The sequence below is a fragment of the Morus notabilis genome, unplaced genomic scaffold (genome assembly GCF_000414095.1).
Source record: "Morus notabilis unplaced genomic scaffold, ASM41409v2 Scaffold458, whole genome shotgun sequence".
Lineage (NCBI taxonomy): Eukaryota > Viridiplantae > Streptophyta > Magnoliopsida > Rosales > Moraceae > Morus > Morus notabilis.
Window position 1 is genome coordinate 197,813 of NW_010358644.1, and position 12,338 is coordinate 210,150.

The window sequence follows — 12,338 nt, forward strand, 5'->3', positions numbered from 1 at the left end:
AATAAATAACATTATTAAATATATTAAATAAATAACATTATTAAATATATTAAATAATAATATATTAAATAATAATATATTAAATAAATATTATTATTAAATATATTATATAAATATTATTATTAAATATATTAAATAATAATATATTAAATAAATATATTAAATAAACATATATAATACAAAAACGGTTTCAGAAAAGAAGGAAGAAAATGAAAAAGAAAAAAAAACGTGAAATCCGTTTTTCAGAAAACAGAAAACGAAAACGAAAAAATGAAAACACGTTTTTTTCGTTTTCTGATTTTCACAAAAAGACAAAAACGTTTTGGGTTTTGTTTTTTAACAAAAATTGCACCAAACACGTTTTTAACACCCGTTTTTATTTTTTTGCTTTGAAAACCGTGAAAAACGAAAACGAAAACGCAAACAAACAGGCCCATTCTGTCTTTTAAGGAGAGAATAGATCTCCATTATTCAAGAGATGAATAAATCCGTAAACTAATCCGCAATGATATTTTTATCTTTTATTAACCATCAATAAAATGAGTTATTTAAATTTATAACCACCCACATAAAAAATACATTTTGAATAATATTATCTCAATAACCTTAAATAAATATATTAATAATATTGTTAAATTAAGAACATATTCTAAACAAGAATCAAGGTGATCATTTTCTGTAAATAATTCTTTCGTTTTTGTTTTAACTCCGAACTGCTTTTATCTCCCATTTGTACGCCAAAACTGAAGAGAGAGAAGATTATGGGCTTATTCGATTGCATTTTTGAGTTATGGTGACTTAAGTGTAGATATTGAGTTGAATTTGAGTTATAATTTGAGTTGAAGTTGTAACTTAAGTTTGTATTTGAATGTTCACATTTGAGTTATGATTTGAATTTAGAATCTCATTGAGTTTGTGTTTGAGTGGGTTAAAACTTGAATTTGTAATTAGAAAGTATTTTAATAAAAACTCAATGGTGATGAAAACTTTTAATAGGATACGGGCAGGATTTTATTTGTCTCTTCATTGTGAACGCATAGAAAAAAAATTTTCTCAATCGAAATTAAAACGAAAAAATTATGACGTTTTTAAGAATAGAAAAAATATTATTTATTAACTTACGTTTGAGTTTAAGAACTTGAGTTAAAAGGGAAACTTGAACTCAGATTTTAGTCTCAAACTCGAGTTAAAACTCAAGTTCAAACTTCAATTTTATAAACGAACATAAACTTAAATAATTTTTTTTTTCAACATAGAATTGTATGTTTGTTTGCTTAATTTAAATTCTGCATGTGAAAAAAAAATACTAATAAAAAAGTTAAAATTTAAATTTGTATAAAAAATATATTATAATAATAGAACTTGAGTTATAAAGAGAATAGAGTCTCATGACTTCAAAGAAAAACACCATAGTAATAAATTTGAGTTGTAATAGACTCGTATCTCTCTCTGCTAATGAACTCAGATAATCATTCGTTATTTGAATATGCAAAACCATGAATTCGTCGTGCCAATTGCCAATGCTTATATATATATATATATATATATATATATATATGGTTACTAACGGGTGAGCATTTTCTTAAGAGAAATGGCAACCACATAGACGAGCTCAACTTATAGCATTTCGTTTCGTTTCGTTTCGTCCCCATAGTGGTTAGATATATGAGGCATCGTATCAAGCGTCATGATTCCAAATCTTTATAAATAGACATAAAACCAAAATATTATTATTTGATGGTGTGTTGGTTAAACAAGGCTAGTTCCGGGTCAAAAAACATCTTATCTAATAACTAAAATGGGTCCAAAAGGCGATTAAATAAAAATGGTCCAAACGCAAAAGGTACCAAAAAGCATACAAACAAACGAATTTCTTGCTGATTCACAAGTGGGCATTACAAACAACCAAAAAAAAAAGAAAAAAAAAAAGAAAAAAGAAAAGAGATGTAGAGAAAAACATCTCCATAATACATTTGAACAACCTGTCTTGGACAGAAGCACACCAACCTAATTTTGACCATTGTATGTGTGTATGGTATTGTGATTATTAATGCTTATCAAACTGCGCTGGATGAAGGATAAAATAGATAACTATCACGTCAATCAGGCCGGCACATTATAATAATAATAATAGTAGTGTAATAATATGAATTAATAAAGCGACTTCTGATCTCGTTTTATGAGCGTCCTTCCTCCACAGCTAAGAATATTTGAATAACTTTTGAAAGCATTTTAGTTTAGTTTACATCAGTTTTGTCTGCTACCTCGTGGTTGTAAATCAAATACATGTTGCTGCTTTTTTTTTTTTTTCTTTTTCTTTTTTGGAAAAGAAAATCAACCTTTCTAATCAGTTGTCTTGATTGAAAAACTGGCTTATACATTGTAACACAGAGAGAGAGAATATTCTTGAAGAAATCCTTATACTTCAGAAATTGAAAACAAAAAAAAAAAAAAAAAAAAATCCCACAAATAAGAGCACGTTTGATTCGCTGATTCATTTTTTATTAATTTAAATTTTTTATCTAAAGAGAAAAATTTAAATTATAATTTAAATTTGGGAGAAAGAAAAAAACAGGTTAAGACTTGAGATGAATTAAAATTAATAGGCCAATAGTTTACATAAGTTAATAAATATGCCAAATTACTATTTTCGTCCATAACTTGTCTGATTACAAACCATAACTTGACAAGTTATTGTCCATAATTATACATAACTTGTTTGGCTATGAACCATAACTTGACAAGTTTGTCCATAACTTATCTGGTTATGAACCATAACTTGACAAGTTATGAACTATTAAATTTCTATAACTAAAAATTAGCCTATATACTTTCTTTAATTTTTTTATATTGACATATTTTCTACTATTTCCCTTTAAATTTATATTTAAATGTGTAGTTAAAATTTTAATCTGAACCGGAAATAAAATTTAAATTTGTGTTTAATAAGTGTAAAAAGTAGAGAGAGTTGATATTTTTTTATTATTTAAAAATTGTTTAAACCGTTAAACTTAAAGGGAGGCTAAACTCTAAAGTTGCATTTGGTATTAGGTTTCTAGAATCAGAACCATAATTCTAATTTAAACCTTTATTTGTTTGCAAAAACTAAAAAATAGTTCTTGAAAATCAGTGTTTAGTTTGAATGATTATGATTTAAAGTTTGAATTCTGATGTGATGTTTTAAACTAGAACCACCTTAAAAAATAAAACCACCTCCCACCTTGATTTTGAATGGTTCAAATCTCTGATTCTGATTCCGGTTCCAAAAATACGGTTTGGACCTGAAATTCAACTCATAAATCATGGTTCTAATTTTAAAACTAAAACCACCATGATTTGAACTCTCATAGCAAACGCAACCTAAGTTAGACAGTTTAACTCAGTTCAAACAGAAAATATAATTAAAACTGCGTGCTTATCAAATACGAGTATTATTGTTACAACAATTAAGATGAGGCCTTTCAGAGCTCCTTTTTTTTTTCTTCTTCAAGCGAGGAATTAATGGATTTCAGGTCTGTTCATGGAAGAATAAGACATTCCCTCCTTCAACAAAGATTCGATTTTAACGTAAACAAGTGAAATGACATTTATAGCAAGCAAAAGAAACAGAACCTTGGAAATAATGTAAAGAAGTGAAATTACGATGAATCAGAAGTCACAGAGAATTGATATTGTGAATATATCAATTCTGTGGAAAATTTTGAGCTAAATTAACGCGTAAAGAAGTATATCCATCCTAATTTAGAAATCTCAACTACAGGAAAAAGAAGAAGAAAGTCCGAGAAACAATGCTCTCCCTTGGAAAGAAGACGATCATATTGCAAGCATTAAAGAAAACTCTACTGGGAATGGATAAGTCCACTCGCATTTCTCATCTCACAATTACAAATTCAAGAATATAAGTCGAATGTGATAGAGAGAGATTCTTCTATGAGCAAAGACGACGAAACCCAAAAAAACAAAAACAAAAAAATGCTAAGAAGAAGAAGAAATAGATTCCAATGCAAGCATTCACAGAAAATTCTACTGCCAATAGCTATTTCCACTATTACAAACACAAGAATATAATTAGAATGTGATGGATAGAAGAAACCTTCTTCTATGAACAAAGAAGAGGAAAGCCAAGAAAGAATGCTTTTTATCTGTTATCAAGCGAAAACCTTCTTCTATATAATTACAAGAATATAATTACAATGCTTTCAATTTGATAGAGAAAACCTTCTTCCATGAGCAAGTGCATAAACAGAGGAGCAAACTGGAAATAGACCACGCTTTCTGTTAGAATCAGTGACAGATTCCTCTTTTTAGTTTGTTATTCTTCTAACAGATTATCAGTGGAAATTAATATCTACCTACCATTTATTATAACAGATTCCTCTCGTTAGATGTTTTATAATAGTTTATTATACTTTTCAAGCAAACCTAGCACAACAGTAAGCATTTTGTTTTAACTTTCGTTCAAGTTCAAACGCCCCTCCAAGGGCTTTTTGCAAAATGGCTAAGATAAACACTTGCATGACTTCCAAAAGATTAAAAAAAAAATTGCAAAATGTGAAACTTACACTGAGCGACCAAGTGGACCCGGTCACCCAATGTAAAAAATAAAAAATAAAATAAAAAAAAATAAAAAGAGGTCATTTTTGTTAATATCACTTTCTAACTTGTAATTTAGGCAAACTTCCCCGTCCTAACACATAAAGGTCATAACTCACTCTTCCACAGCTCATAACTCACTCACTTTCTAGCAGTACATTTATTGGTGCTGTCAGTTCAATTGTTTCCTGACGTATATTTTCTTTGTTTTTTCTTTGTTTTTGATAATACGTATGTTTTATTTGATATATGTTTATGTCACCACCTTTCTTTTCTTACAGCGATATAAGAAAAATAAGAAGCTCTCGATGTGTAATGTAAAGGAAGCTCCTAAAGTACACAATAAAGTATAGTGTGATTTCATATCTCAGAACAGAATTTTACCTTTTAAACACAATCTAAAATACAAACATTCATTATAGGCACACGTGTTTTTCGGAGGCTTTGATCTGGGAGTCCCTTATCACTTATATACGTCTACTTTGAAAAGAATTCAGAAGGTAAAAATTATAGTTAGAATATGAATTACTTGACAGATATTGGAATTTTCTTTGTTTTTTTCCCCTCATGCCGCTCATGTCTTCTTCAAACTGCGGTTTAAATACATGAATAGCCGGCATCTACACTTTGCAGCTTATTATGATACTCAAATCTTAAAATTATGCCACGTTTGTTTGTTTTGTTTTTTTTTTTTTTTTTTTTTCTTTTTTTCTTCTCATACAAAGCTAAAATCAAATAGCATGGATTGTCAATACATGCAATTAAACTAACAAAAATAATAAGTGAATCAATATGAGAGAACCAAGAGGCAATATATCAACTGTAAAATTAGAAATCTATTTGATCAAAATTGAGAGAGATAGCAGCATATAGTGAAAGGCAAACAATGGATGTAAAATTGAATCAATTCAAAAGGTCTTATGAGGATACAAAAAACATAAAAGGAGGAAGGAAGCTAAAAAAATATAGCCCATCAATTTCATCAATTAATGTAATCAGTACATAAGCCAGCCTCCAAGACAACAACCTCTCACAACTTATTTCCTCTCTTGAAGACATAAGGGCGAGAAAAATAAGGAAAATGAAACCCATATGACTAGTTCTGTGTTTCTTAAAAATAGCTTCAGCAACCAGTATTGATGACCTACAAATGTGTTGGGGTACTCCAAATTATTTTTGAACCTATTCCTGTGCTACATCATGATGCCAACCTTTTGAATTTTTTTTTTTTTTCTTTTCATGTCACTAAAAATTTGGGGAAGACAAATTCAATGGAACTAAGGATAGAAAAGTTTGAAAAGAAAATGGTGAAAAAAAAAAAAAAAAACCCAAGACATCTCCTTCAAGTAAAAGAAAATTTTCAATTGAATCTTGAGTATACCTCTGAAATTCTTCCCCATCATCTCCCCACCCAAAGCGGAAAATAACTGAGAAAGGAAAAGAAAAGAAAGTAAGGGTGGGGAAAATTACCAATTAGCAGACTTTTTTTTTTTTTTTTTTTTTTTTTTTTTTTGTTTTGGTCGATGGACGACAAACCAATCTTATACATCCATGGCTGTGAAAATGGCACTGCCTGAGAGTAAATCAAATATCAGCATCCCATCACAGCACAATTATAGACAAAGTTACCAGACTGCTTCCTTGCTAGTAAATTCCACTCTGGAGGACCCTCACTTGGAACCCATGAATTCACTTCTATGAAACTCTCGCCACTTCTCGGTCCACCAATCACAATAAGCCTATCTCCACATGCTCTAAATGCCACACCCCAACCATGCATTGACATAGCTCTCTCAGGCAATCTCCCCACAGTACCCCACAATTTCCTCTCTTTATCATACTTCTTCACCTCCATGTCAGCATAATCAGCCGCATACAACTGATTGTTCACCACTGCCACCAGAGGAGGGGCCTCCGCAGTCGCGGGCATCTCGTTGGCTGCGGCGCTCCGTCCTGGCGACATGTTCTCAATTTCCATCCATGTTCTCGTCCTTAAATCGAATTCCTCCCCACATGTTAGGACCTTGTTCTCGCTCCCTCCAATCCCACCAATAACGTAGAACTTCCCGTCCATGAAAACCCCTGAACACATCTTCCTCGGCTTCATCATGCTCGGGAGTGTGTCCCACGTCTGAGTCTCCGAATTGTACATCTCGGCGGAGCTGAGAATGTTCCCGTCCGAATCACACCCGCCTGCCAAAATTGCAATCTCCCCGAGGCTGGCGGATCCAAACAAGCATCTCGGAGCATTCATCCTCATTCCTGAGGACCAAGAGTTCGTCAATAGACTATATCTATGGATGACATGGGAATTCAATTCCTTCCCAAATACAAGAAGCTCCGTTCCCACAGCCAACGACTCCTTATCCGAACACATGAAACATTCATTCGACGCCATCCTCGGCAAATGCATCCATCTCCGTCGAATCGGATCAAAGGCTTCCCATTCAAGGAGCTGACAAGAGAAGTAAACCCAATGTTCTATGACCCCATTCAGCCTCCTAAGCCTATAGAGCTCGCCCGTCCGAATCAGCGAACGAAAACTCCGGTTCACGGAGGCAATCGAGCCATAATCTGATCTGGAGCATCGAATCAGGCAACTAATGGAGTTGTCCCTACCAATTCGATGGATGAGCGAATCGGAATCCGACGAATTCCCGGCATGGCGACGGTTGTTGGATAGCTGGCGTGAAGCCTGTGATGATGACATATCAAGAAGCCTCTCGCGGGAATCCAACAATAACCTGGCCGATTTCCTCTGCGGCGTGTGGTCGTCTTCGGAGTCGATTTCGAACTGCCGTTTGTTGCTGCTTCCGATATCGACTTCGATAAATTGGAAAGACATGCAATTCCACTTGCTCTCAGGCTGGCAAGAGCTCGAAAACAGCCTCGATACCAGGCAGGACCGACCCTCCAACATCTCTCCGAGAACCACCTCCAAATTCAAATTATAAAGGAATCCAAATTCCAATGCAAAAACCCACAAGGAAAAATCCCCTCCTTTTTTTTCCTTTACGACAAAAATCGCACCACCAAAAATTTTCTCTTCTTCGAATCCAAGAACCAAGTCCCTCGAGAACTCGTTCAAAATACAGAACCCAACCTATTCAGAGAGAATTAAAGAGAAAAAAGCAAAATTTTATTGGGAAAATCTAAATGCTTAATTCAATGAAACAACGGAAAAACCCAGAAAGGTTTAACCCTTTTGTTTTTTTTTTTTTTTGCTATTTGTCCTGTGTTTCTAATGGTCACTGATCTGAATCCAATAAATCAACGATCCAGATGAATTTAAGGGAGAAAAAAACACCAATCTTCCAATGAATTTGTTTATGTGTGTTAAAGATTTTTTATTTATAAAGAAAAAAAAAAAGAAGGAACCTAAAGTCAAATTGCGGGCTTCGAACAAAATTTGTAGAGGATAAGACCCAAAGAAATCCAGAACCCCACAGCCAATAGAATCTTCAATTATGAAAAGAAAAACTACAAAAACTATTTCTTCTACGCAGGGAAAAAAAAACAGAGAAAAACAAAAACAGATCTTTGTATTTCTGAAGCTTTTTAACAAAATCGCAATGCAGAAATTTTACCAAAACAGAAAAATTAGATCTGTTTCCAATTCGTTATCGATGCAAAAACCGTTTCTTTCTTTCTGTAATTCTATCCAGTTATTTTCCCAAGCAACAAACAGAGAAATTGAAAATTTTATATATTTGGATATATGTGTAATAATACTAATAATAATAGTAATAATAGTAAAGGAAAAGGAAAAGAAGAAGAAGGAAAAACTAAAAGAACCGAAAAGCGGAAAAGAAATGGCGAGGGACTTACGGATTGGATAAGAAGAAAAAAAGGACTTGATTGGAATTTTCAAAATATAAGAGAGGCGAGAAATCTCTCTCTTCTTTCTTTCTCTCTCTCTCTTTCTCTCTCTTCTCTTTCTCTTTCTCTTTCTCTTTCTTTCTGTGCTGTTTCTGTTCTCGGCGTTCTGTTCTGGTAACCTCAGAGCCTCTTCTCTAATTGTCCTTTGGATTCTCTCTGCAAATCAGCGGGAGCCTTTGTGTTTGTGGAGAGAGCAAAAAAACCCACGACAAAACACACACTCTCTTTCTCTCCTTTATCTCTCTTAACCCGTTATTTTAATTTATAAAACACTATAATCTCTCCATTATTATCTTATTCTTAAAAAATTCCTACACATAATTAGTAGTATTTAAAGTATTAGCCATTTTCCATTTTTATTTATATTATATTATGTCCTGCCGTAAACATGTGTGTGTTTGTTCTTCTTTCTTCTTCTTTTTTTTTTTTTTTTTTTGAGATTCTGATAAATAGAAGTTTGGGGTGGAAGTGGTGGGGGCCCACAAAAGCTGAGTCTTCTCTTTTCCTGAGTTTTTCTGTGCTGTGAGTCACCGTTTTGTAACTGGTAACCGGCGAGCGCCGTTGGGACACGTGTTGACCGGGGGGCTCACTGAAAACTGTCGCCCTTGGGACTCTCCACGGGGTTGACAGTGCTAAAGTTACGGCTCCGTTACCGTTACGCCTTTTATGCGCTTTAAAGAAGATTTTTTTTTTTTTTTTTCTTTTTGTCGTTTCTAATTTCTCGTCTGGTCAATTTCTCGGGGATTACGGTTAAATTTTTTGATTGATGTTAAAGAGCAACGTAAAACCGTAATTATCCAAATTTGACCGGTCAACACGTGGTTTTTTGGTAATAATAATTATGGTTTATAATTATTATTATTATTAACTTTGCTTTAGCTGTTTTTTGTCCATGGGTAGGTTTAGGGAAGTCATAGCCAGCTCAAGATCTGTCGCCAATTCTCTTCTTACCTCAAATTAATTGATATTTCATTTAATGCCCTTGTCAGGGCAAATTCTTCACCTAGCAGTCAGATTGCTCCTTACGCGCCTCCCATAAAAACGGACAAATTAACTTTCTTAAGTTACACATTTATAAGTAGCCGCAAATAATCACTCATTGCAGAGGAATTCGATCCCGACTATTGTTTGAATCTATTAATAAATACCGATGAAGCGTAAGGGATAAATATAAAAGCATGGAGACTTATTAGAGAAAATTTTGCTCGGTACATAAAAATCAATCACAATAAAATTTGTTTAAAAGAAACATTACAGTCGATAAATTAAATTAGTCAATTAAAACTAAACCTAAATAATGAGGGCATAAGTAACATAACATAAATACAAATCTATTCAGACATCACCATTCAGTTAGTAAACAATTCAAATGGGTGGGACAAAATACAAACCCAGAACCACTACATCCATTATTGGAAGAAACACAAAAATAATCGGCGAAAATAACGCCGTTATTATACACATACTAGATATATAAAAGGAAAGGAAAAAAACTTGGTACATCGTCGTCGAACGCTTCAAACAAAGGACAACAAGCAAAGGAATCGTCAAAAAAGACAACTAGCTTCCAAAGATCCATAACAAAGTCGAAACAACACTCCTCATGAGCACGTACGCGCCATTGCCATTATCGTCAGAAGGAGACGCCGCCACCGCCAAAAGAAGACCACTGCCATGCATAAGAAAACCCCAACAGATCTCAGTCACCCACATGTGAACGAGTCGAAAGGCACAGCCTAATTGTGAGGCTTCCAAGCTCCCTTCAGTTTTTTATTTGCCCAAACATTAACGCCTCGCATCTCGCCATCACCACCATCGTGAAGCTCACGGTGAGACGAGACGGAGGACCAAACTCAAGACCGAGATCCCGGCGACATGCTCGGAGGCAGCACCGAACCTATGGCCAACAACTGCACTCCAAAGACGTTTAAGAGAGAGAAAAAGGTGAAACACGTGAGAGGAATTTTATGCGCCATTTTATGACAAATTCATTATTCTAAAATTGTTGATTTAATCGTTAAATTAGAGTCTAGAGGTAAAAATAAAATATATTTAATAAAATAATATTTTTTTATTTATCATTTTTTATTTTTATTTCTTGGAAGATGATTAGTTAATATACGCATTAAATAGCAGTGCCAGTATCTAATAATAAACTTATGAAGGTTTAATAATTTGTCAACGAGATACATATTAAATCGTGGAGCATAATTTTATCTTGATGATTTTTCTCATGCTTAGAAATAGTACGTAGATCGAATTTGAGGCTGATGGTGAGGTGTTTAATTTTCTCTTATATGAATATGATGAAAAATCTATCATCCTAAATACGATGCTTCAACGTAATTGTTTTTATCGACGTTTAAATCTGCACATCGTATTAATACACGCCATAGAATGTCAACACATCATTAAAAATACTTCAATCGTGCATTACGAGTATACACCATAAACTCATACTATTAGAGAAATTCTCTATACAAATATATATTTGCGCTAACTAAAAACCGTCACTATAGTCAAAGAAAGGCTTTTTTTTTTTTTTTTTTCTCTAGCGACACCCCCTCAAAGTTTTGAATTTAGAAATTTAGTCCTTATTTTTTTTCTAGCAATTGACCCCTTCAAATTAAAGTTTTGCAATTAAGGTCCCATCGAAAATAATATCTGCTCACATGACGCACATGTGAGAATATATTGAGGGTAATAAGTGTCATTTTTCACTCTTAGAGTGTTTGTTGAGGACAATAACCCTTTAAAATTAATAGTTATTTATCACAGCTGATTGTGTTCGGATACATTAGATGATTTTGAAATCAATATAACCGAATAAATAAGGTGAGAAATTACCTTTATTACTATCTTCAAATGCTCACGTGCACATCATATAATCAAAATCGTAAAGAAAAAAGAAATATATTATTTCCTATTAGACTTTAACTGTAAAAATTTAAAAGTTGAATGGGTCAATTGTCAAAAATAAATAATGATTAAATTATTAAATTCAAAAAATTGAGGGAATGTCCATTAAAAAAAAAAACCTAAAAGAAAAATTGAAGAAAATTTCAAGAATCTTTATTGTACTTAAGTACTTCTGTTCAGCGGGGAAAAAAAAGGGTCACTATTGTACTTCTAAAAGAAAAAACAAAGGCAACATGGGTAAAGTACAATGAATACATTTTCTTTAAAAATAAAGTACAAAAATTAATTCATTTTGTGTGTCTTAATAGTTCACCGTAACCATTAGCAAAATAAAAGTGAAGAGAGACATATAAAACGGTGCTGTTCTTAATATATCTTAGTGGAGTTATTGAAACTAGGACAAAAAGTAGCAAGATTGCAGTAATTTAAATTTCTTCTCTGCCAAATTAAAGTTTCTCATTGGACACTTCAACCACCCAAAATCATGGCATAACCCCATCCCATACTACTCAGATTACGTGTCGACATTTTCCATTTCCAATTTTCCATGTTAGAGATAGATGAAAAGAAAAGCATATGTTTTATAGATACATATATATATATATATATTGATGATCAGTTCTCACTCACCAAAATAAACGACAGTTAGATCGACTTTCACTGTGCCAAGATTCTCAATAATCATTTCAACTTTTAATTATACATTATATAATTCTTGCATATAAAATAAGTTAGCAAAGTGTCGGCTTCACTTTCTTTGCCTATCAACCCCTCAATTGAAATAATAATAATAATAATCCATCATCATCATCGTCTCTGTCCACCCTTTTTTTTTTTCCTCTTTATTTCCTTACTTCTTCTTTGATTTCCTCACTTTATATTTAGGCAATTCTCTGCAGTTGTATAAAAGGAATACATTCTAAACAGAGGATGTTGTTTTTGTTTTT

At 32.9% G+C, this 12,338-nt stretch overlaps 1 protein-coding gene across 1 annotated transcript; it reads right to left on the reverse strand.

Moving 5' to 3' along the window:
- Positions 1–5,531: 5,531 nt before the first annotated feature.
- On the reverse strand, positions 5,532–8,451 carry LOC21389964 (F-box/kelch-repeat protein SKIP11). The gene is made up of 2 exons (XM_010092917.2): positions 8,422–8,451; positions 5,532–7,696 (listed from the first exon to the last, which is right to left on the reverse strand). The coding sequence occupies exon 2, from the start codon at positions 7,511–7,513 to the stop codon at positions 6,185–6,187; it is 1,329 nt and encodes a 442-aa protein (XP_010091219.1). The 5' UTR covers positions 7,514–7,696; positions 8,422–8,451; the 3' UTR covers positions 5,532–6,184.
- Between the last annotated feature and the right edge of the window lie 3,887 nt (positions 8,452–12,338).

Bases quoted from the DNA above. Each gene is read 5' to 3' on its own strand.
- LOC21389964 (XM_010092917.2), bottom strand. From the start codon at position 7,513: ATGTTGGAGGGTCGGTCCTGCCTGGTATCGAGGCTGTTTTCGAGCTCT.